Source organism: Haliotis rubra, unplaced genomic scaffold, assembly GCF_003918875.1.
Source record: "Haliotis rubra isolate DU_JTF1 unplaced genomic scaffold, ASM391887v1 Scf299, whole genome shotgun sequence".
Classification (NCBI taxonomy): domain Eukaryota; kingdom Metazoa; phylum Mollusca; class Gastropoda; order Lepetellida; family Haliotidae; genus Haliotis; species Haliotis rubra.
In genome coordinates, this window is record NW_025766967.1 from 119,571 (window position 1) to 140,999 (window position 21,429).

The window sequence follows — 21,429 nt, forward strand, 5'->3', positions numbered from 1 at the left end:
CGAGAACGATATTTAAATTTTGCAATGATACAAAAGTATAGAAAATTATTAGCAAGTTTAAGGTGTTGAGTTTTACAATTAGAAATAGAAACCGGGAGGGCTAAGGGTATTACCAGGTAGGAACGATATTGTCGACTTTGTGAAAATAGAAGATGAAATGCACTTTATGTACATATCTTAATAATATTAGGCAGAAATACATACCGGAAACATTTCCAAAACTGCCAGTAAGACATAATCAAATATCACTAATGACCTCTAATAATGATGAATGATTAAGAATGTAGCCTATTAAATATATCATGCAACTCTATTAAGTAAATCTTTATTAGGTTCATAACGCTTTGTGTGATTTATTGTCTATGTAAATAGTACTGTACAACCTTTGCTCTGGGCCGGTGGCCTAAAAGCAAATAAACTATTGACTAAGTGCATGGTGCAATCCCAATATGATTGTATTACACGGTGTTCACTGGCTCCTTCTTTTAAAAGTGAATACAGTTGGGTGAAAAGTGTAAGTTGATCCGCTGATTAAGTGTAATTTCATCGTTTTGCCTTAAACGCCTCATACTGTTCCCATCACGTCTCCATTACAAAGTTCAATCATTAATATAAATCAGTAACACTGTGCAGTTAATATGTTTAGCCTCCTGAAAGGTAATCGTGAAAATCCGTGTTAGAATTGATCTTCAGTAACACATGCTTGCCGTACGAGGCGACTAACGGGATCGGGTCACACGTGTCATCGTATCCAAGTTGCGTAGATCGACGCTCATGATGTTGATCACTGGATTGTCTGATCCAGACTCGATTATTTACTGGCCGACGCCATATAGCAGGCACATTGCGACGTAAAACTAAGCTCGCTCACTCACTCGCTTTTCAACAGTTTTCTCAATTTCCATTCGTATGTCTACTGCATGCATGAGTGGCTCGGTGCCTCCTAATAGTTCTAACTGGAACACTCACAATGATGCAATGTGTGAAGCACATTTAAATAGTTAATTGCTGTGCTATTGTTAACTTTACTCATACAGTCTAGGGGCGGTGGGGTAGCCTAGTCGTGAAAGCGTTGGCTTGTCACGCCGAAGACCCGGGTTCGAATCCCCACATGGGTACAATGTGTGAAGCCCATTTATGGTGTTCCCCGCCGTGATGTTGCTGGAATATTGCTAAAAGCGGCGTAAAACCAAACTCAGTCAGTCATACAGTTTAGTTTCAACGAGTGAAGTGGCTCGCATTTTGTCTACAACTGAGTACTCACCTTTTTCTGAAGTATCCACTTGTTCCCTGTTGCCACTGGAAGTGGTAGGTTTGGTCCTTGATCTTCTCGTTGGCGTGTTTCAGTTTGCTGAAAGAACACGCCTCTGCTATTTCCACGTACGTTTTCTCCGGCAAAGGGCGGTCAAGATATTCAGCCATTCTTCTTACCTCGTTCACACAATTCTATTCAAAGAAAATAGATAGTGACAATTAGATGGCCCATTCTCATATCGCTACTATTTGAGCAGAGAACTTTACGAGATAATATTAGCAAAGGATTAGCATCATGGAATCGTGTTGATATAAAATTATGCTCACTCACAGTAGTGTCACATGCATTGGGGAACCATTATTCTTATATCTAATCATCTTGAAACATAATTATAAGGGATTGATATTACGAGCCATGTTCCACGCTTTCAGGTAGTGAAGATGTCTGTTCGTAGCTCTACACAGTAGACAATTCTTATAATACAAAATATGACAACTATTCTAACAACTCTACTAGCGCTGGTTCACATTCATTCTATATTTCCATCTTAAAGGGGTGACTTACTCACATATTCATCAACCAGTTTCTATATGGAGTAGAGTCACAAAACGGCACAACTGTTAAGTATCTTTTTAGTACTGTTAAGTTCACTAATATTGATTTTTATTAAAAGAAATATAGAATTATTAGATAAATTTTGATGAATACTTTGTAAATACATGCATTATAAGTTGTTCACTGGTCTCGAGGGGGAGATGGGCTGATGCAATCCTGATGTTTCTTTATGTTCCGGGAACATAAACAAACATCGAGAGTATATCAATCCATGGCCCCGGAGGGACCGTTGAACAATGTATTTCCCTTACCGTACATCATACGTCATTCAATATGTTACTCGAGATACAGAATTACTACTACGAAGTACCAAATGTGTTCGGCATTCCCAGCGGGGTACATGGAAAATGTTACTCGCTGGGTACAGAGTGCTCAGCCAATCAGAAAACTACATTTGTGTGTGAAGTAAGATATATTTTATTATTGGTAGTTTAGATTAGTACGTAACTGAGATTGATAGTGGGTGTCGCCTCAAAGGGGTTTGAAGTATTGTAAAATTATTGTTTTCCTGAGAGGGTACGTAAGTCCCAAAACTTTCAAAGTTATATTCAAGCTATTTTTGTTCTTCTAAATTTCGGCGATTTCTTTTCTACAAACGAAGGGATGGTGTATATACAGCTAGGGCGTATCCAGCTAAGGCACTGTAAGTCCCTATGGTCCCGAGTAAGGTGATCAACCATCAGTTGTTGGCGATCTATAGCCTGGTTTTATACTGTGCTGTCCTCTATAGTTAAAATGTTTTAGATTTAATTACTGGTTTTACGTTTCTATCTGTGATACTCTAGTTATTTTACTGTCCTTCGTCGACAGGTTTTTGTAATTTCATTCCGTTTATAATCGATTGATAACTTTTTAAGTCACGATATGGCTGAAATATTGCCGATGTGACTATAAGTCTTATCTCAGTCAATCACTCAAAATACGCCACATTTTTGTCCCCCGCCCCAACGCGGAACGGGAGACTTTGTATTCAGCAGCGTCCGTACGTACGTCCCGATTCTTGTTAACACGATATCTCATGAACTGTTGTATCCAATGTCTTCGAGTTTGGTGACAGCCTACATTGGGGGATTACGCAGACACCAGTCAACTTGGGTGACCTTGACCTTATCTTCCAGGTCACCACAACACTTTGACCACTTTTCAAACTCCTGTTAACGTGATATCCCATGCACCGTTGTTTAGTGACAGCCTACGTAGGGGGTTACACAGACACCTGTCAATTTAGGCATATTGTATGTGACCAAAAAATAAAAAGTAGTAAATATGTTGTAAATATTTCATTCTTCTGTAGCTGCGGGGGACATTGCCATATAAGTGGCAAACACTTGTTATCTTTTGAAATGGCAGTACTAATTTTTGGAATGTTTCTTCTTATCCCGTCACTCACCTGTTTCATGTCTTTATACTGGACATGACATATACTGTATTGTTCAGCCGTTTTCCACCAATCACGAATGTAATTAAATATCGATCCATGCGCCACTGAAACAAAGCAGTACATACTAGAAATGAACAGAAGTTACTTGATACTTTGTAAAATTACTACCAATTACACACACGATTTAGTAATGCAGAGTCGTGGCCATTCTTTCTTTGGCGAAACAGACCATCTCAAAGGCACTTTCACTCAATTTCGAACCACACTTCTCTAAGGAATTTGAATGCATTTCTCTCAGTAATACTAACTATCAGCCTTCTTGGAAGCTACCATGTAATTTACTGAAAAAAATATTTATCTTGATTACAGTATAAAATTAAAACGTTTGAATGAATTAATGTAACGTTGCATTAAACCGACTCTTGCGCCCTCTACTGACAAAACATTACTTCAAACGAACCCCATAGAATTGTATGGGAGCGCTCTTTACGAATATCCTATAACTCCTTTGGATACAGAACTCAGTCCTACTGAAAGTGGCGCTAACATCTGGCGCAAAAACACTTGTGATTGAAACCAGTTCAGCAAACACCGACAACACCACGTGCGACAGTTTTCGATGTAGAGCAATTGTTTACATTCCATATGACAAGTGTTCTCTGTTTGGAAGCTGTTCGCCTCGACGATTCACTTATCGATTTCAGGCAAGTCGTAAGGGATAAGTCTTTTTAATGCATCAATAGGAAGCTAAAGTGTGTGCATATGTCCCAATATATGTGTGAAATTGTGCCTTTAAGTATGATGGTGGCATGTTTTCTGTTTAATTTACTAATTATATAACATGTGCGTCATATTTCGTCGTCTTATCATACATGGTAAAGGCATCCATACTGTAACCATCCTGGTAACAGGTTAGGTAGTCGTCCCATGTCCCTGTAAAGCCGACCGTGTCTTTGGCGTCGTCCTTCCAGACCTGGCTGCTGTCTTGACAAAAGCAGGACACAGCACAGTCCTTGGGGTTCCTCTGGACGAACACAATCTAACATCCCAGCTTCCACACCGATTCGGGCAGCTGCCTGTGTGAATGTATTGTATGTAAACACGGATACACCCTTTCTTTATTCCTGCAATTTATCTGACGTATGTGAAAAGACAGCAAATCAGGTAACAAAATTGTGAGTGAGTGAATGAGTATTTTAGGCATATTTTTTAAATATTCAAGCAATATCACGGAGGGGGACACCAGATATGGGCTTCACACATTGTACACATGTGGGGAATCGAACCAGGGTCTTCGGCGTGACGAGCGAACGCTTTAAACACTTGCCTATCCCACCGCCCCAACAAAATTAGGAAAGGGTAACAAATTGACGAGACGGCGAGGGATTACCGCTGTCCAATTATATAGTTACCAATGGTTGTATATACATTTTTTTGTAAATTCATCATGAATACCATTCTTACCGTGGCAGTAAATGAGTGTGGAGGACCCGTGGTGATGCCAGTGTCTCCAGTTCTTCCTCCGTCCGGTATTCCAGGTAGGCTGAGTTCTGCCAGTGTTTGGTGTACTCGGCCTTCCCTGCCACGATCATGTTGATGATCTCCCACGTCCAGTGTGTACCTTTTGTTTTTATAGTATAATCATAACAATCCATTACACTGAGTCGAGCATCGAGGTTAAGTGGGGTTTAACGTCGTACGTAAGAATATTTCGCTTATATGACGACGTGCATGCATGTGTATGTGTGGCTGCTTGTACTAGCCCAGACTTAAGCTGGTTTTATAGTTCTAGCTCACTGAGATACCATGCGCAGTTTAGAATGAATACCCCACTCAGACACACTATAAGGCATGTACACAAATAGAGAGTGTGCAATACCTGAAGGAGAGGTTTATTGGACATCTATATTTCCCAGTGATGTTACCTGACTTAGGGAATGTACACAGTAAGATATCATCTTGCCGGAGGGGACGCTGTTTCATAGTTCTTAACCTCTCTGCAATCAAGGCCATGTGAAGAACTCCATCCACATCTATCAAGTCGTAAGAAAATTGTCCCGCCTTTCCTATGTCCGCTGGGGTTGACATCTTGGCAAGTGCGACCAAATTTTCAAGGAGGATATATCTGTGAAGATGAGTCATCGACACTATAGGATGAACCCGATTCCGGACAGGGAAAGTTAGAAAAAATGTTTACTGATGAATAGTTCGACTACAAGTATATAATATGAATGTGCCCATGGATTCCTAGTAAATACTGATTATGTATGGACAAGTGAGTAAGTGAGTGAGTTAAGATTTTAAGTCACATCAGCAATATTTCAGTCATAAGGTGACTTAATCAAGTTACAGATTCATAATGGTCAACCAAGGGCAGTAAAACAACCATGTAGATGATCAGAGATATGAATTTAAAACTAGTAATTAAATCTATAACATTTGAACTATAGATGACATGACAACATAAAAACATGCTATAGACTGCAGGCAGATCACCATAATAGGGATCATGGGGACCTACAGTACATTGGCTACCTGCATGGACCCCCGAAGGATTTACACCATCCCTTCAGGAGTTAGCAATTGTAGATGAATCTATCCCTAAATTATAATACCATATATAATACGATTAAAATCTGGTAGATATAAAAATACCTTGGGAGACATTGACTTACATACCCCCGCCCCCCACACACACACACAAGGGGACAATAATTTAGGGCTAATATGAACAAGATCTTCAGAACAACACCCATAACGTCAACTACAAAATATCGTAAGTGGATATTTTCATGGTTCATGGTTTAGAGTTGTCTATTTGTATACATTTCACACAACAGATTATAATATCTTAAAGAGGTTAAACATAACAGCACGTAATTTTACACATAATGCTGACCTTTAAAACCCTTCTCCTACCTTAACTGCAAGCCGCTGTGACTTCGGAGCTGAATGGTACAACTGTGTTGCTTTCAATGAAAATTATTCATGACTCACCCTCACATGACTTTCAATGAACAGTATCTTAATGAGTTGGCATCAGTGGACTGCGTCAGTGACACGTGCTGAAATGTGAACCCTGTGACCTGAAGTTACCTTGTGTTATATCTCTAATCGATCTGGCACGAGGTGGCAAAAACTAACTGTGTCATCGTCCCGATGTCGCAATCCTGGCCAGTGTGTCACGGTGACATCAGATTTGTCGGTCACAAGATTACATGTGCAAACACATCCTCACGTGACCTGCCTGTGCACCAGGGAACACCACATACCTGATGTGACATGATTTTCGACAGCCTTGAGTTATTCGTACTTCCATTTTGTGCAAGCCGCGGTGACTGAGCGGGTTAGGCGGCTGACTTTGTGTGCTGGCGATTAGGTGCCTGGCTCTGAGGGTGTCAATAACAGCTTTATTCATGTTATCTTTGATCATCCAAGCAAAACATCGATCAAATAAACTTCGTCTTTTTGCAACGACTCGAGTTTCAAAGTAAAACATAAAACAAGACTATGACATCATGCCAGGTGTTCAAAATAAAGTGACAAAATATTGAATGAGTGCTGAACCTTCCTTCTTACTGAAGTGTAATAGTGGCGTTTCTGGGGTATTGACAATGGAGGATTACCACTTGTTGCTTCACTTAACCATTTCGAACATTCATTTCAATATGGGAACGGTTTGTTTAGCTTTGCTTCATATATTTTTTCGAACTTCTCACTTTGCGCGACTGTAAAATAGTTCTTCCAGTCGCCAGTTTTTCCTGGAAAACGAAAAAACGTATTAAAAGTACACATAATTATTTCGTGAACAAAAACTAATATTCATCTTTGCCTTTGATTATTATGTAAGGCAGGTTTCAGTTCCTCTACGCTACGAACAATGCAGGTCTGTTTATGACTTAATTGTCCTCGGTCATCCTCTCCTGGGCGTGCCCGGCAAACAGACAAGAACATACACAGAAACACTCTTCCAACATCAATTGCGCATATTTCGAATATATGTTTCACTATTTCAACGTGGCAGGTAAGAAATACATCGTTCCATTTAGGACATGGTCCAACGTAATGGCTTCCGCCACAAAATAATTCCAGAAACATACTGTTTAGCCACATTATGCATGGTGCATTACAACTTGTACAAAGGATGAGAGAAATTACAGAATGGTATGCCGGTGTAGAAATGTCTTCAGAATTATGTACATTTGGGCGTTTTATATTTGAACGAGAACGAAATTTAAATTTTGCAATGATACAAAAGTATAGAAAATTATTAGCAAGTTTAAGGTGTTGAGTTTTACAATTAGAAATAGAAACCGGGAGGGCTAAGGGTATTACCAGGTAGGAACGATATTGTCGACTTTGTGAAAACGGTAAAATAGAAGATGAAATGCAATGGATGTACATATCTTAATAATGTTAGGCAGAAATACATACCGGAAACATTTCTAAAACTGCCAGTAAGACATAATTTTATATCACTTATGACCTCTAATAATGATGAATGATTAAGAATGTAGCCTATTAAATATATCATGCAACTGTTTTAAGTAAATCTTTATTATGTTCATAACGCTTCGTGTGATTTATTGTCTATGTAAATAGTACTGTACAACCTTTGCTCTGGGCCGGTGGCCTAAAAGCAAATAAACTATTGACTGATTGCATGGTGCAATCCCAATATGATTGCATTACACGGTGTTCACTGGCTCCTTCTTTTAAAAGTGAATACAGTTGGGTGAAAAGTGTAAGTTGATCCGCTGATTAAGTGTAATTTCATCGTTTTGCCTTAAACGCCTCATACTGTTCCCATCACGTCTCCATTACAAAGTTCAATCATTAATATAAATCGGTAACACTGTGCAGTTAGTATGTTTAGCCTCCTGAAAGGTAATCGTGAAAATCCGTGTTAGAATTGATCTTCAGTAACACATGATTGTCGTACGAGGCGACTAACGGGATCGGGTGACACATGTCATCGTATCCAAGTTGCGTAGATCGACGCTCATGATGTTGATCACTGGATTGTTTGATCCAGACTCGATTATTTACTGGCCGACGCCATATAGCTGAAATATTGCGACGTAAAACTAAACTCACTCACTCGCTCCTCAAAAGTTTTCTCAATTTCCATTCGTATGTCTACTGCATGCATGAGTTGCTCCGTGCCTCCTAATAGTTCGAATTTGAACACTCACAATGATGCAATGTGTGAAGCACATTTAAATAGTTACTTGCTGTGCTATTGTTAAAAGCAGCGTTAACCTTACTCATACAGTCTAGGGGCGGCGGTAGCCTAGTGGTTAAAGCGTTGGCTCGTCACGACCAAGACCCGGGCTCGAATCCCCACATGGGTACAATGTGTGAAGCCCATTTCAGGTGTCCCCTGTCGTGATGTTGCTGGAATATTGCTAAAAGCGGCGTCAAACCAAACTCAGTCAGTCATACAGTTTAGTTTCAACGGGTGAAGTGGCTCGCATTTTGTCTACAACTGAGTACTCACCATTTCTGAAGTAGCCACTAGTTCCCTGTTGCCACTGGAAGTGGTAGGTTTGGTCCTTGATCTTCTCGTTGGCGTGTTTCAGGTTGATGAAGGAACATGCCTCTGCTATTTCCACGTACGTTTTCTCCGGCAAAGGGCGGTCAAGATATTCAGCCATTCTTCTTACCTCGTTCACACAATTCTTTTCAAATAAAATAGATAGTGACAATTAGATGGCCCATTCTCATATTTGAGCAGAGAACTTTACGAGATAGTATTAGCAAAGGATTAGCATCATGGTGTCATTGTTGATATAATTTTATGCTCACTGACATTGGTGTCACATACATTGAGGACATTAATTCTTATATGGGGAACGATTATTCTTATATCTAATCGTCTTGAAACATATTTATAAGGGATTGATATTACCAGCCATGTTCCACGCTTTCAGGTAGTGAAGATGTCTGTTCAGTAGACAATTCTTATAATACGAAATATGACAACTATTCTAACAACTCTACTAGTGCTGGTTCACATTAATTCTATATTTTCATCTTTAAGGGGTGACTTACTCACATATTCATCAACCAGTTTCTATATGGAGTAGAGTCACAATACGCCACAACTGTTAAGTATCTTTTTAGAACTGTTACGTATCATTGATATTGATTTTTTTAAAAGAAGTAGAATTATTAGATAAATTTTGATGAATAAGTTGTAAATATATGCATTATAAGTTGTCCACTGGTCTCTAGGGGGAGATGGGCTGATGCACTCTTGATTTTTCTTTATGTTCCGGGAATATGTTACTCGAGATACAGAATTACTACTACGAAGTACCAAATGAGTTCGGCAATCCCAGCGGGGTACATGGAAAATGTTACTCGCTGGGTACAGAGTGCTCAGCCAATCAGAAAACGACATTTGTGTGTGAAGTAAGATATATTTTATTATTGGTAATTTAGATTGGTACGTAACTGAGCTTGATAGTGGCTGTCACCTCAAAAGGGTTTAAAGTATTGTAAAATTATTGTCCTGAGAGGGTACGTAAGTCCCAAAACTTTCAAAGTTATATTCAAGCTATATTTTTGTTCTTCTAAATTTCGGCGATTTCTTTCCTACAATCGCCAGCGGCTGAAGGGATGGTGTATATCCAGCTAGGGTGTATCCAGCTAGGGCACTGTAAGTCCCTATGGTCCCGAGTATGGTGATCAACCATCAGTTGTTGGCGATCTATAGCCTGGTTTTATACTGTGTTGTCCTCTATAGTTAAAATGTGTTAGATTTAATTACTGGTTTTACGTTTCTATCTGTGATACTCTAGTTATTTTACTGTCCTTCGTCGACAGGTTTTTGTAATTTCATTCCGTTTATTATCAATTGATAACTTTTTAAGTCACGATATGGCTGAAATATTGCCGACGTGAAAATAAGTCTTATTTCACTCAACCACTAAAAATACGCCACATTTTTGTCCCCCGCCCAAACGCGGAATGGGAGACTATGTATTCAGCAGCGTCCGTACGTACGTCCCGATTCTTGTTAACACGATATCTCATGAACTGTTGTACCCAATGTATCGAGTTTGGTGACAGCCTACATTGGGGGATTACGCAGGCACCAGTCAACTTGGGTGACCTTGACCTTATTTTCCAGGTCACCACAACACTTTGACCACTTTTCAAACTCTTGTTAACGTGATATCTCATGCACTGTTGTTTAGTGACAGCCAACGTAGGGGGATTACACAGACACCTGTCAATTTAGGCATATTGTATGTGACCAAAAAATAAAAAGTAGTAAATATGTTATAAATATTTCATTCTTCTGTAGCGGTGGGGGACATTGTCATATTAGTGGCAAACACTTTTGAAATGACAGTACTAATTTGTTGAATGTTTCTTCTTATCCCGTCACTCACCTGTTTCATGTCTTTATACTGGACCTGACATATACTGTATTGTTCAGCCGTTTTCCACCAATCACAAATGTAATTAAATATCGATCCATGCGCCACTGAAACAAAGCAGTACATACTAGAAATGAACAGTTGCTAGGGAAAGAAGTTTCTCGACACTTTGTAAAATAACTACCAATTACACACACGATTTAGTAATGCAGAGTCGTGGCCATTCTTTCTTAGGTGAAACAGACCATCTCAAAGGCACTTTCACTCAATTTCGAACCACACTTCTCTAAAGAATTTGAATTTCTCTCAATAATACTAACTATCAGCCTTCTTGGAAGCTACCATGTAATTTACTGAAAAAAATATGTATCTTGATTACAGTATAAAATTAAAACGTTTGAATGAATTAATGTAACGTTGCATTAACTCGACTCTCGCGCTCTCTACAGCCAAAACATTATTTCAAACGAACCCCATAGTGTTGTATGGGAGCGCTCTTTACGAATATCCTAAAAGTCCAATTGAAAATGGCGCTAACATCTGTCGAAAAAAACACTTGTGATTGAAACCAGTTCAGCAAACACCGACAACACCACGTGCGACAGTTTTCGATGTAGAGCAATTGTTTACATTCCATATGACAAGTGTTCTCTGTTTGGAAGCTGTTCGCCTCGATATTTCACTTATCGATTTCAGGCAAGTCGTAAGGGATATGTATTTTTAATGCATCAATAGGAAGCTAAAGTGTGTGCATATGTCCCAATATATGTGTGAAATTGTGCCTTTAAGTATGATGGTGGCATTTTTTTCTGTTTAATTTACTAATTATATAACATGTGCGCCATACTTCGTCGTCTTATCATACATGGTAAAGGCATCCATACTGTAACCATCCTGGTAACAGGATAGGTAGTCGTCCCATGACCCTGTAAAGCCGACCGTGTCTTTGGCGTCGTCCTTCCAGATCTGGCTGCTGTCTTGACAAAAGCAGGACACAGCACAGTCCTTGGGGTTCCTCTGGACCAACACAATCTTACATTCCAGCTTCCACACCGATTCGGGCAGCTGCCTGTGTGAATGTATTGTATGTAAACACGGATACACCCTTTCTTTATTCCTGCAATTTATCCGATGTATGTGAAAAGACAGCAAATCAGGTAACAAAATTGTGAGTGAGTGAATGAGTATTTCAGGCATATTTTTTAAATATTCAAGCAATATCACGGAGGGGGACACCAGATATGGGCTTCACACATTGTACACATGTGGGGAATCGAACCAGGGTCTTCGGCGTGACGAGCGAACGCTTTAAACACTTGCCTATCCCACCGCCCCAACAAAATTAGGAAAGGGTAACAAATTGACGAGACGGCGAGGGATTACCGCTGTCCAATGATATAGTTACCAATGGTTGTATATACATTTTTTTGTAAATTCGTCATGAATACCATTCTTACCGTGGCAGTAAATGAGTGTGGAGGACCCGTGGTGATGCCAGTGTCTCCAGTTCTTCCTCCGTCCTGTATTCCAGCCAGGCTGAGTTCTGCCAGTGTTTGGTGTACTCGGCCTTCCCTGCCACGATCATGTTGATGATCTCCCACGTCCAGTGTGTACCTTTTGTTTTTATAGTATAATCATAACAATCCATTACACTGAGTCGAGCATCGAGGTTAAGTGGGGGTTAACGTCGTACGTAAGAATATTTCGCTTATATGACGAAGTGCATGCATGTGTATGTGTGGCTGCTTGTACTAGCCCAGACTTAAGCTGGTTTTATAGTGCTAGCTCACTGAGATACCATGCCGCAGTTTAGAATGAATACCCTACTCAGACACACCATAAGGCATGTACACAAATAGAGAGTGTGCAATACCTGAAGGAGAGGTTTAATAAAATATTGATATATTTCCCAGTGATGTTACCTGACTTCGGGAATGTACACAGTAAGATATCATCTTGCCGTAGGGGACGCTGTTTCAGTGTTCTTAACCTCTCTGCAATCAAAGCCATGTGAAGAACTCCATCCACATCTATCAAGTCGTAAGAAAATTGTCCCGTCTTTCCTATTTCCGCTGGGGTTGACATCTTGGTAAGTGCGACAAAATTTTCAAGGAGGATATATCTGTGAAGATGAGTCATCGACAATATAGGCTGAACCCGAATCCGGACAGAGAAAGTTAGAAAAAATACTGATGAATAGTTCGACTACAAGTATATAATATGAATGTGCCCATGGACAAGTGAGTAAGTGAGTGAGTTAAGATGTTAAGTCACATCAGCAATATTTCAGTCATAAGGTGACTAAATCAAGTTACAGATTCATAACGGTCAACCAAGGGCAGTAAAACAACCATGTAGATGATCAGAGATATGAATTTAAAACTTGTAATTAAATCTATAAGATTGAACTATAGATGACATGACAACATAAAAACATGATACAGACTGCAGGTAGATCACCAGAATAGGGATCATGGTGACCGACAGTACATTTGCTACCTGCATGGACCCCCGAAGGATTTACACCATCCCTTCAGGAGTTAGCAATTGTAGATGAATCTATCCCTAAATTATAATACCATATATAATACGATTAAAATCTGGTAGAAATAAAAATACCTTGGGACACATGGACTTACATCCCCGCGTGATCCAGCGAGCTTGAGGTGACGGGATCGAGCCCACCTGTGACCGGGTGTAAAAACCGTGGAGTCAACTTTGTGTGCAGACTCTTTCAGTGTTGTCACAACCCCTAGTGTACAGTACACAACCCTGTGCACTTACAAGAACCCACGAATCCGTTGGTATACTGACTGACTGACTGAGTTTAGTTTTACGCCGCTTTTAGCAATATTCCAGCAATATCACGGCGGGGGACACCAGAAATGGGCTTAACACATTGTGCCCATGTGGGGAATCGAACCCGGGTCTTCGGCGTGACGAGCCAACGCTTTAACCACTAGGCTACCCCACCGCCCCTCCGTTGGTATATGACCAGATGGTTGCCACATGAATACGTGCAAACACCCAGTTGCGGGTACAGCAACGTGCAGTAAACTTGGACAAAGTACTATGACTATGTGTCCCAGTCCACCCAGCTATGAATGGGTACCTTGTAAGGATGGGAATGCCACAATAACTCGGTGCGCCTAGTGGCTGCAAGAGGTGTATGATCCCCAGGGAGTTGAGATTGACAATACGATGTGCCGTTGAGATTGACATCCAGTGAACGAGGGAAAAACAAAGCGCCTTTGACCAGCTGAGCTGAGCTGGATATCGGCGCTATACAAATGTTAGTATGTATGTATGTACGTCTCTGGGTACCAGTGTATATCTTTTGCCCCTAAAATGAACTGAGGTTACTAGAAGGCGTGAAGCTGAATGCGTTGTATTTGCATCAGTGTAGTACATGCATGCAATACATATATTTCCAACAATGTCTGCAATTGTTACATATGTACACTTGTGAGAAAGCCTATCTGTCTTCTAAAACTGGAATCGACAGTGCGATCAGGAGCACTGTCAATGGTGCCGGTATCACGTGTGAGCGCTTCCTGTCCCACCAGTGGAATTCGTCACTAACACATGCAAAGGCAAGTCACCTGAAGAAAGACAAGAACATATGGTACATATGGTCGGGGTGAGATAATTTGTCACTTGAGCGACAGTTTTCGCTATGTCGCCAACGTGCCAACAATAATACTTAACGAAACATTAATTGAATGTTGTATCCCTGTTCAAACACTTTTTGAGCAAGAACCGTTAATGTTCTTTGACATTATTATACGTACAATGTGTAAACCCCATCTCTGGTGTCCCCGTCGTGATATTGCTGGAATATTGCCAAAAGCGGTGTAAAACTAAACTCACTCACTCACACCTAGGTAAACGCGATTCTGCTCATCTTGAACACACGTCAACCACTATTCGTACTGAGCGTTGACCATGAAGGTAAAACAGAGCTAAACACAACCGAGGAAAGACTTCTTCCATGTGTGTCTTTGTTACACATCTATTCATATTATTGTGTACATATGAAGAGCATGCAGATTATGTGCAAGCATATATTACTGTGTGACATTATTCAATACAACCTAATATTTTCCGGTTCAATAAGAGAATGTTTTTTGTCTAGTGACTGAGTGAGTTGGGTTTTACGCCGCACTCAAAAATATTCCAGCTATATGGCGGCGGTCTGTACATAATCGAGGTTGTACCAGACAATCCAGTGATCAACAGCATGAGCATCGATCTGCACAAGTGGAAACCGATGAAATGTGTCAACCAAGTCAGCGAGCCTGACCACCCGATCCCGTAAGTCTCCTCTTACGACAAGCATGGGTTACTGAAGATCAATATTCTAACCCGGACCTTCACGGGTCGTTTTTTGTCGAACGTCGTGCATCTTTATACTAATTCTTACTATCAGTGTTTTGGGGTTTTTTCGCTTTTTTTCTGCAATAAGTAGAAAGAAAAACTCCATAGTGATGTAAAAGTTTACAGTTAATCAAAAGTTGCAAGGTTTTATTTTCAAACAGCGAGAACACGTATGAGGAATAATGTTGCGGTAACACTTCTGATTTTAATGGGAATCAAGGTGCATCAACATCTACAGTACTTGCGAATATAGTTGTAAAGGATCTCAGAATGATGTAGTTGGATTCACCCGTCTGTTCTAATTCATTCAAGTAGATATCGCCTTATCAATCTGTCTGCAAGGTAGGTGATAATATGAAGTTCATGATTTTATGCCAATATAACTCCAATTCTATTCTGAAGAATCTGCTTGATTCTCAGTGTCACTTGTTATGTCTGATTGTTTCGTGAGCATGTTTGAAGTTTACAGTGGGGCAGGTTCTCCGGTAGGAGGCGTACTTGTAAGCAAGTCCGTCATCCTACTTAAAGACAAACACAAGCACGCAGACGCACTTTTGAACCATGTGTTAAAACAACTCTGTCGAAAATATTTTATTTTTGCCGCATTATTGATTTCGTTGATTGATTGTAAAATGTACACACATACATTTCGGAGTATGTGTTATTCATATGTTATTGAAGTGTGATCATCCTTCATTTTGATGATATATGTCAACCTTTTAAAACTTGTAATATACTATTTAATGTTTGCCAAAGCACGTTAAGGTCCGTTTAGAAAAGAGTACTTAAACCGTATTTCACCACTTCTCCGAAACTGTTGCAAGATATATAAATCTGTTATCGCACCCCTCAATTTGCAACAGCATGATCCTGAATTATGCATAGGGCTTCCCAAAAATGATTTGTGAATGACCTTGTCACAGAAACGTTCCTGTGAATAACTTCTGGTATCTCGTCCTTGAGGTGATCAGCGAGAGCTTTGCCCAATTACGTGCGGCTGTCGAGCATTCGGATCAGTTGCGCATGCCTAAATGTTTTTCAATTGTCTGAATCGTAACTTATGATAGTTCCAAATATAAAGACGATGAAATCTAGTAAATTCTTGAGATGTTTGTACTCGGTTCTGTACTTTGAGCAAATACTTGGTGTTAACATCTATGCGTCAATATCCAGTGCCTGTCTAATTTACCCACATACGACCATAGATTTTATTCTGTGTTGGACAGGTTCAGTGACCAGATTCTCATTTCAGCTGATTTGTAATTGTCATGAATAGCCATTTGCCCTTCTCATACATCATATCAAAACAATTTAGATACAGTGAAACCTGTCTAAACCGGCACCCCACGGGAACGAAATAAAATGCCGGTTCATACAGAGCGCCAAATTAGACACTGACGATCATTTTCCAACCTGGCTGCTATTTACAGTCGCCAATCTCTTTATCTCTATAATGCCTTTGATCTTTCGTAATTGTGCAACAATTTAAACAATTTTGGTCTAGCCATTAAGGATTAAGGGACCATGCCGGCTTAGAGCGTTTGATTCACCGCGGAATCACTACTGCCTGATTGTTTAGCGTGCCAAGAGGATTAATTAGTGTACTGGGTTGTGGGTCCTTGATTGGACTGCTCATACCCATGCCGGTTGTCTGTTTCCAAATAAAAATCTGGAACATTTTAATATGCATCCAAATATGGTTGTCCGTCACACTGACCAGATCTGTTCAATGTTCAGCGATTAAAAGTCAATCAGAATCTGTGTACATCTGTTCCGGATTCTCAGACATCTCGACAGGAAACAGCTTATACCAACACAATATTTATAACATGTTTCCATTTCATTCCCTTGAGCTATGTGTACCAGAATTTGCTAGGATGTTATCTCCGGCTCATAATCCGGTAAACCAGATAATCTGTACTTCTTGACGAAGTTGAACATCCAGAACCCCCTTTTTATTTGTTGCATGTTACGCCCAGGAGAGGTGAAAAGTGAAAGAAGGGTTTTAATCTGAATTCAGATGAGGCAAAGAGTGAGTGAATGCGTTGAGTTGAATGCATTTGAACATTCTTCCAGTGGCATCACGCCTAAGGAGAGCCCGAAGTGAGGCAGGTCACATAGGGTTGCACATTCTTTTACAAGGGTACAACGGAAGTACGTTGATTGCAAACCTTGAAATATAATCTAGGCCAACAGATGTGACCATAGGTTTCTTTAGTGCTGTTTTCCTCCCATACTTCACTGGTTGCAGTTTAATGAAAGTTTATTTCCATTGCTTTTTAATTAAAACGTGATAAACAAATAATACAGTTTTATGTTTTTATTGCAAACGAAACTGTTTCCGGAAGATGTCAAAGGAGAGGTGACTTCATCCATTCTTCGTATATTTTGTCGAATCTCTCACTTTTCGCCACAGTGAAGAAGTTCTTCCAGTCACCACTTTCGCCTGTCAGAAAATATCTGTTTATTCTTCTGATGTATGTAATATTCATCTCTAACCAGATAATGCATAAGGGACAAAACTACTCTGGTTAACGAACGAACATATATTGTAATCGACCGTGATCAAATTGGACTCTCAATCGAAAATAAACGATAGCATAAGCACATGGTGTTTTTCTCGTATCGACATTGTCAAGGTGGAAACATTTCTGAACTCTGAAATAATATATGGGATGATCAGTTTTAAGAAATTATTCATAATTCTCACCGCGTCCTTTAAATCAGACGAATACTACCTTAGATATGTTTGATGCCGCTGCAGACGCTTTTTCTCGAGTTCCAAACTTTAGAGCAAAGACTTCAATTTGGAAACATTTTCAATTGATCTCTTGTACACTCACAACTGAGTCCTGACAATGGACAGTGACATTATTTCAAAAGAAGGAAACAGTAATTTCATTACCTTAAACCAAGTGTTACATTAGAACTTTCACAATATATTGCAATATATATTGCAATACGCCAACACATATCACAATACATCGCAATACCTTTTAACAGTATTTTATATCGCATTCTAAAGAAGAGCTTCCTTATAAGCATTGTTCTGATACGCCATTGATGCTTGAGTGTTATAGTTCTAAAACTTCTTTCTGTCTTGTTGATCTTAGTATGTGACAAAACTGGAAAGGTGTTTACAACGCTTTGTGATAGTTCTAAACATTGTTTTTGAGGGGTCTGTGACAGTGTCAGTTAACATTCTGTCAATGCCCATGCCATTCCACACATGCAATAAGATATCTGAATTAGTTACTAATGTAAAAAAAATGTCTCCAAGTAGCTTTTTAAAAAAATGGACAGCTGATGTTAACACATGTGTTCTACCGATAGTTTTGCGTTCTTTAGCATTTTTGGGGAGGGATGGCCGTGGTGTATCGTTTATTCTTTCATTCATTCACATATGTATTTCTTTCTGTTCTTTTTCTTTATTTCTTTCATTCATTCACATATAAAAAATTCTTGCTCTTAATTCATTCATTCATTGTAAATTCCGACTGATACAATACACTGGCTGAAGTACTGTTAAACGCAGCCGAAGTTGCGCTGGGAACGAACCAAGTCTCTGTGTGCATTGGAGCATGTCGAGGCACACGTTAATTAGTACAAATGGTAAAGAAAGCAAGCAAAAGACCTATCCCTGTTGTAGAGTACCCCTGATCAAAGTACACAGCTTGAATGCATAGTCCATCTATCACTTGATTGTCTGGTTTGCTAACAAGCCTCCGTTGCATGGCAGCAGCGCGGCCGCGCGATATTGGCTGCCAAGTGTTATCTTTGTAAGCAGATTGGTGGCTGCCACTGACAATGCAGGACAACCTTTCCCTTTCATCTGTCCATTAATATGATATTAGCAGTTTTTTCAAACATTCACACCAAATGAAATTTGTTTCTGAGGATAGTTCAGACCGGGTATTCGTTTTTGTTGAAGGGTTTTATTACAAAATGGACAAACAAATATGACATGATGGTGTAACAAATAAGGCTGTCTTTCACCCAGGGATGAGACCCGTGTGCTACGGTCGGAATGGCTGACGTATCTTTAATGCTGTAACTTCGTAATTCGTGAAGGATAACCCTGGCACGTCTTTCCCTTAGTTGTAGGCTTGGACATTCCGATATAATGAACCGCGAATCCCATGTAGGATGCAAATATGTAAAGCGTATATTTGACACAGAAACTGTCTGCAGCTAAGCTTGTTTATATATATGACACACTTTGGAGTGTCTCAACCTGTTATTTCGCATACTAGCGTTATGCTTTGCTTGAACTGAAGACCCGCATGTAATCAGTCAGTGAAATTGTTAATGTTACATTAAGTTTAAAATGAGATATTTAGACTGTCTCGTACATGAATCTGTAGAGTATGATGGTGAAGAACGAGGCTTCGCCACCAAAGAAACTGGAAAGCAGGCGCACTGGCTTAGCCCAGGAAACTACTGTCACCACAGGCAGAATGGTGTATACAAAAGCATAGCGTTTGAATTCCCCTTTATCTTTTGCAAAGTGGGAGGTAGTAGTGTTGGTAAAAGAAATGCCTAAGTATCAAGACCCTTCCATGGTTTGTAATCACAGGCTATGGGGACCATACAATGCTGAAGGGCGGGATAGCCTAGTTGTTAAAACGTCCGCTGTTCACACCGAAGCCCGCGTTCGATTCCCCACATGGGTACAATGTGTGCAGCCCATTTCTGGTGTTCCCGCGGTGATATTACTGAAGTACTGCTCAAAGTGGCGTAACACCACACTCACTCACTCGTACAATGCTGATGTGAGGCACTTGAAGGTTAACAGTCACACAACCATCCCATCCTACTGTGTACCCATTCCCTGTTGAGCGAGCAGAGGTATCGTTCAAACAATTTCACTTCTCTTTGTAACCATGCGGGATATTAACAGACTATTACTGATCATGCAGAGATACTTTCATCGTTTCTAACTCGGAAGATGTAGGAAGCCGTGTGATTTTCACACTAATCTTTCCCTTTGATATTCTGCAAGTGACGATACACCGGTACGGATGTGATATCGACTATCCCTCAATTCAGGGCCAAAACGTCTTTATTAACAGTGTCCTGTCTATAGAACCCGTACGTAGGTCACGCAACTTTGGGAGACCTTAGTACTCCAAGTGACAAATACTTGGTCCGGTCTAGTAAAGTCATATTTGGCGGTCGCGCAGTTTGGAACCAGAAATGATTCTTGAATATACGCTTGTCACGGGAAATCTGGTACCGAAAGTAAGCTGGGTCCCGTCTCCCATATCGCATGTTGGCGCGCGCAAAGAGAGCCGGGACCCAACTTAGCACCGAAAGTAGTGCCTCGCGAGATTTACAGGTCCTATTTAAGATTGAATCGTTTACTGATGGCAAGCCGAAGAACTGTATTGTGTTCAATATCAAATGATGTTCACGGTAGGTCACGCATATCGAGATAATTATTCTCTAAGGTAAGGGGCGGTGGGCTAGCCTAGTGGTTAAAGCATTGGCTCGTCACGCCGAAGACACGGGTTCGATTCCCCACATGGGCACAATGTGTTAAGCCCATTTCTGGTGTCCCCCGCCGTGATATTGCTGGAATATTGCTAAAAGCAGCGTAAAACTAAACTCAGTCAGTCAGTCAGTCAGTCTCTAAGGTAACATGAAAATTTTCTCAAAACTGTATGTTGACACACACACACACACAATAATATACAGCTGGCTCAGGGATTTTAAGTTTTATTTGCACCATTATTTTATAACATACGTATCTATCTCAAGCAGGACATGTACGTGGCTCTGAACTAGTGATCAACAACGGTCTTCGGTCCATAACACTGGTTGTATTCACCGTCTTTATGTGGACCCAACTCGACGAAGAAGCAATATGTTTCCTATTCACGATGTCAGTAAGGGAATTTTTCCTTTAACCTTTCTTCGTATACTTTATCAAACCGCTCGCTCTGGGCCACCGTGAACCAGTTCTTCCAGTCACCAGTTATACCTACAAAACATCATGTTATAAATTAGCTTCACGGATATGTTTCATACACTGACTTGTACAATAATGCATACCGTGAAACGGTGTTAAAAGAGTGATCTCTGTGCGCAATGTGTCTTCAAACAATTATATGCATGAGAAACTCTAAATACCTTTCCTGAAGTATCCACTTGAATCATCATTCCATTGAAAGTGGTAGGTCTGGTCTTTGAGCTTCTCGTTAGCATGCTTGAGTTTCTTAAAAGAACATGCCTCGGATATGTCCTGGTATGTTTTCTCCGACAAAGGGCGCCCCAAGTAATCAGCCATTCGACGTATTTCCGAAACGCAATCCTGAAAAAGAATACCATTTCATGTGAATGTTGAGTGAGTGAGTGAGTGAGTTGTGTGTTAAGTGTTCAGTCTTATATATCGTACCTGGTTAAGTAAT

The 21,429-nt window shown here is 40.1% G+C and overlaps 1 protein-coding gene and 1 long non-coding RNA gene across 8 annotated transcripts in view; both read right to left on the bottom strand.

Annotated features, from left to right (window-relative positions):
- Window positions 1-1,271: 1,271 nt before the first annotated feature.
- LOC124282356 lies at window positions 1,272-6,365 on the bottom strand. 4 transcript variants are annotated; one of them, XR_006900132.1, is made up of 6 exons: window positions 6,249-6,365; window positions 5,177-5,376; window positions 4,716-4,872; window positions 4,143-4,327; window positions 3,261-3,355; window positions 1,272-1,446 (listed from the first exon to the last, which is right to left on the bottom strand). It is a non-coding gene; the product is annotated as an uncharacterized LOC124282356 (long non-coding RNA). The 4 variants fall into 4 exon arrangements; XR_006900131.1 differs by having other exon boundaries at window positions 6,171-6,284; XR_006900130.1 differs by having other exon boundaries at window positions 6,151-6,257.
- A 513-nt stretch (window positions 6,366-6,878) lies between these two features.
- Window positions 6,879-21,429, bottom strand: part of LOC124282351 (sulfotransferase 1C2-like) — a 31,550-nt gene continuing 16,999 nt past the window's right edge. For 3 of the 4 annotated variants that reach the window (XM_046718319.1, XM_046718320.1, XM_046718317.1), the window contains exons 6-7: window positions 21,152-21,332; window positions 20,722-21,002 (exon numbers count right to left, since the gene is read on the bottom strand). In XM_046718319.1, coding sequence (XP_046574275.1) covers window positions 20,905-21,002; window positions 21,152-21,332 — 279 coding nt within the window. In that variant the 3' untranslated portion in view covers window positions 20,722-20,904. Of the gene's footprint in view, window positions 7,013-8,751; window positions 8,933-10,654; window positions 10,750-11,526; window positions 11,712-12,099; window positions 12,257-20,721; window positions 21,003-21,151; window positions 21,333-21,429 lie in introns of those variants that run through there. The other variant, XM_046718318.1, reaches the window with a different exon arrangement.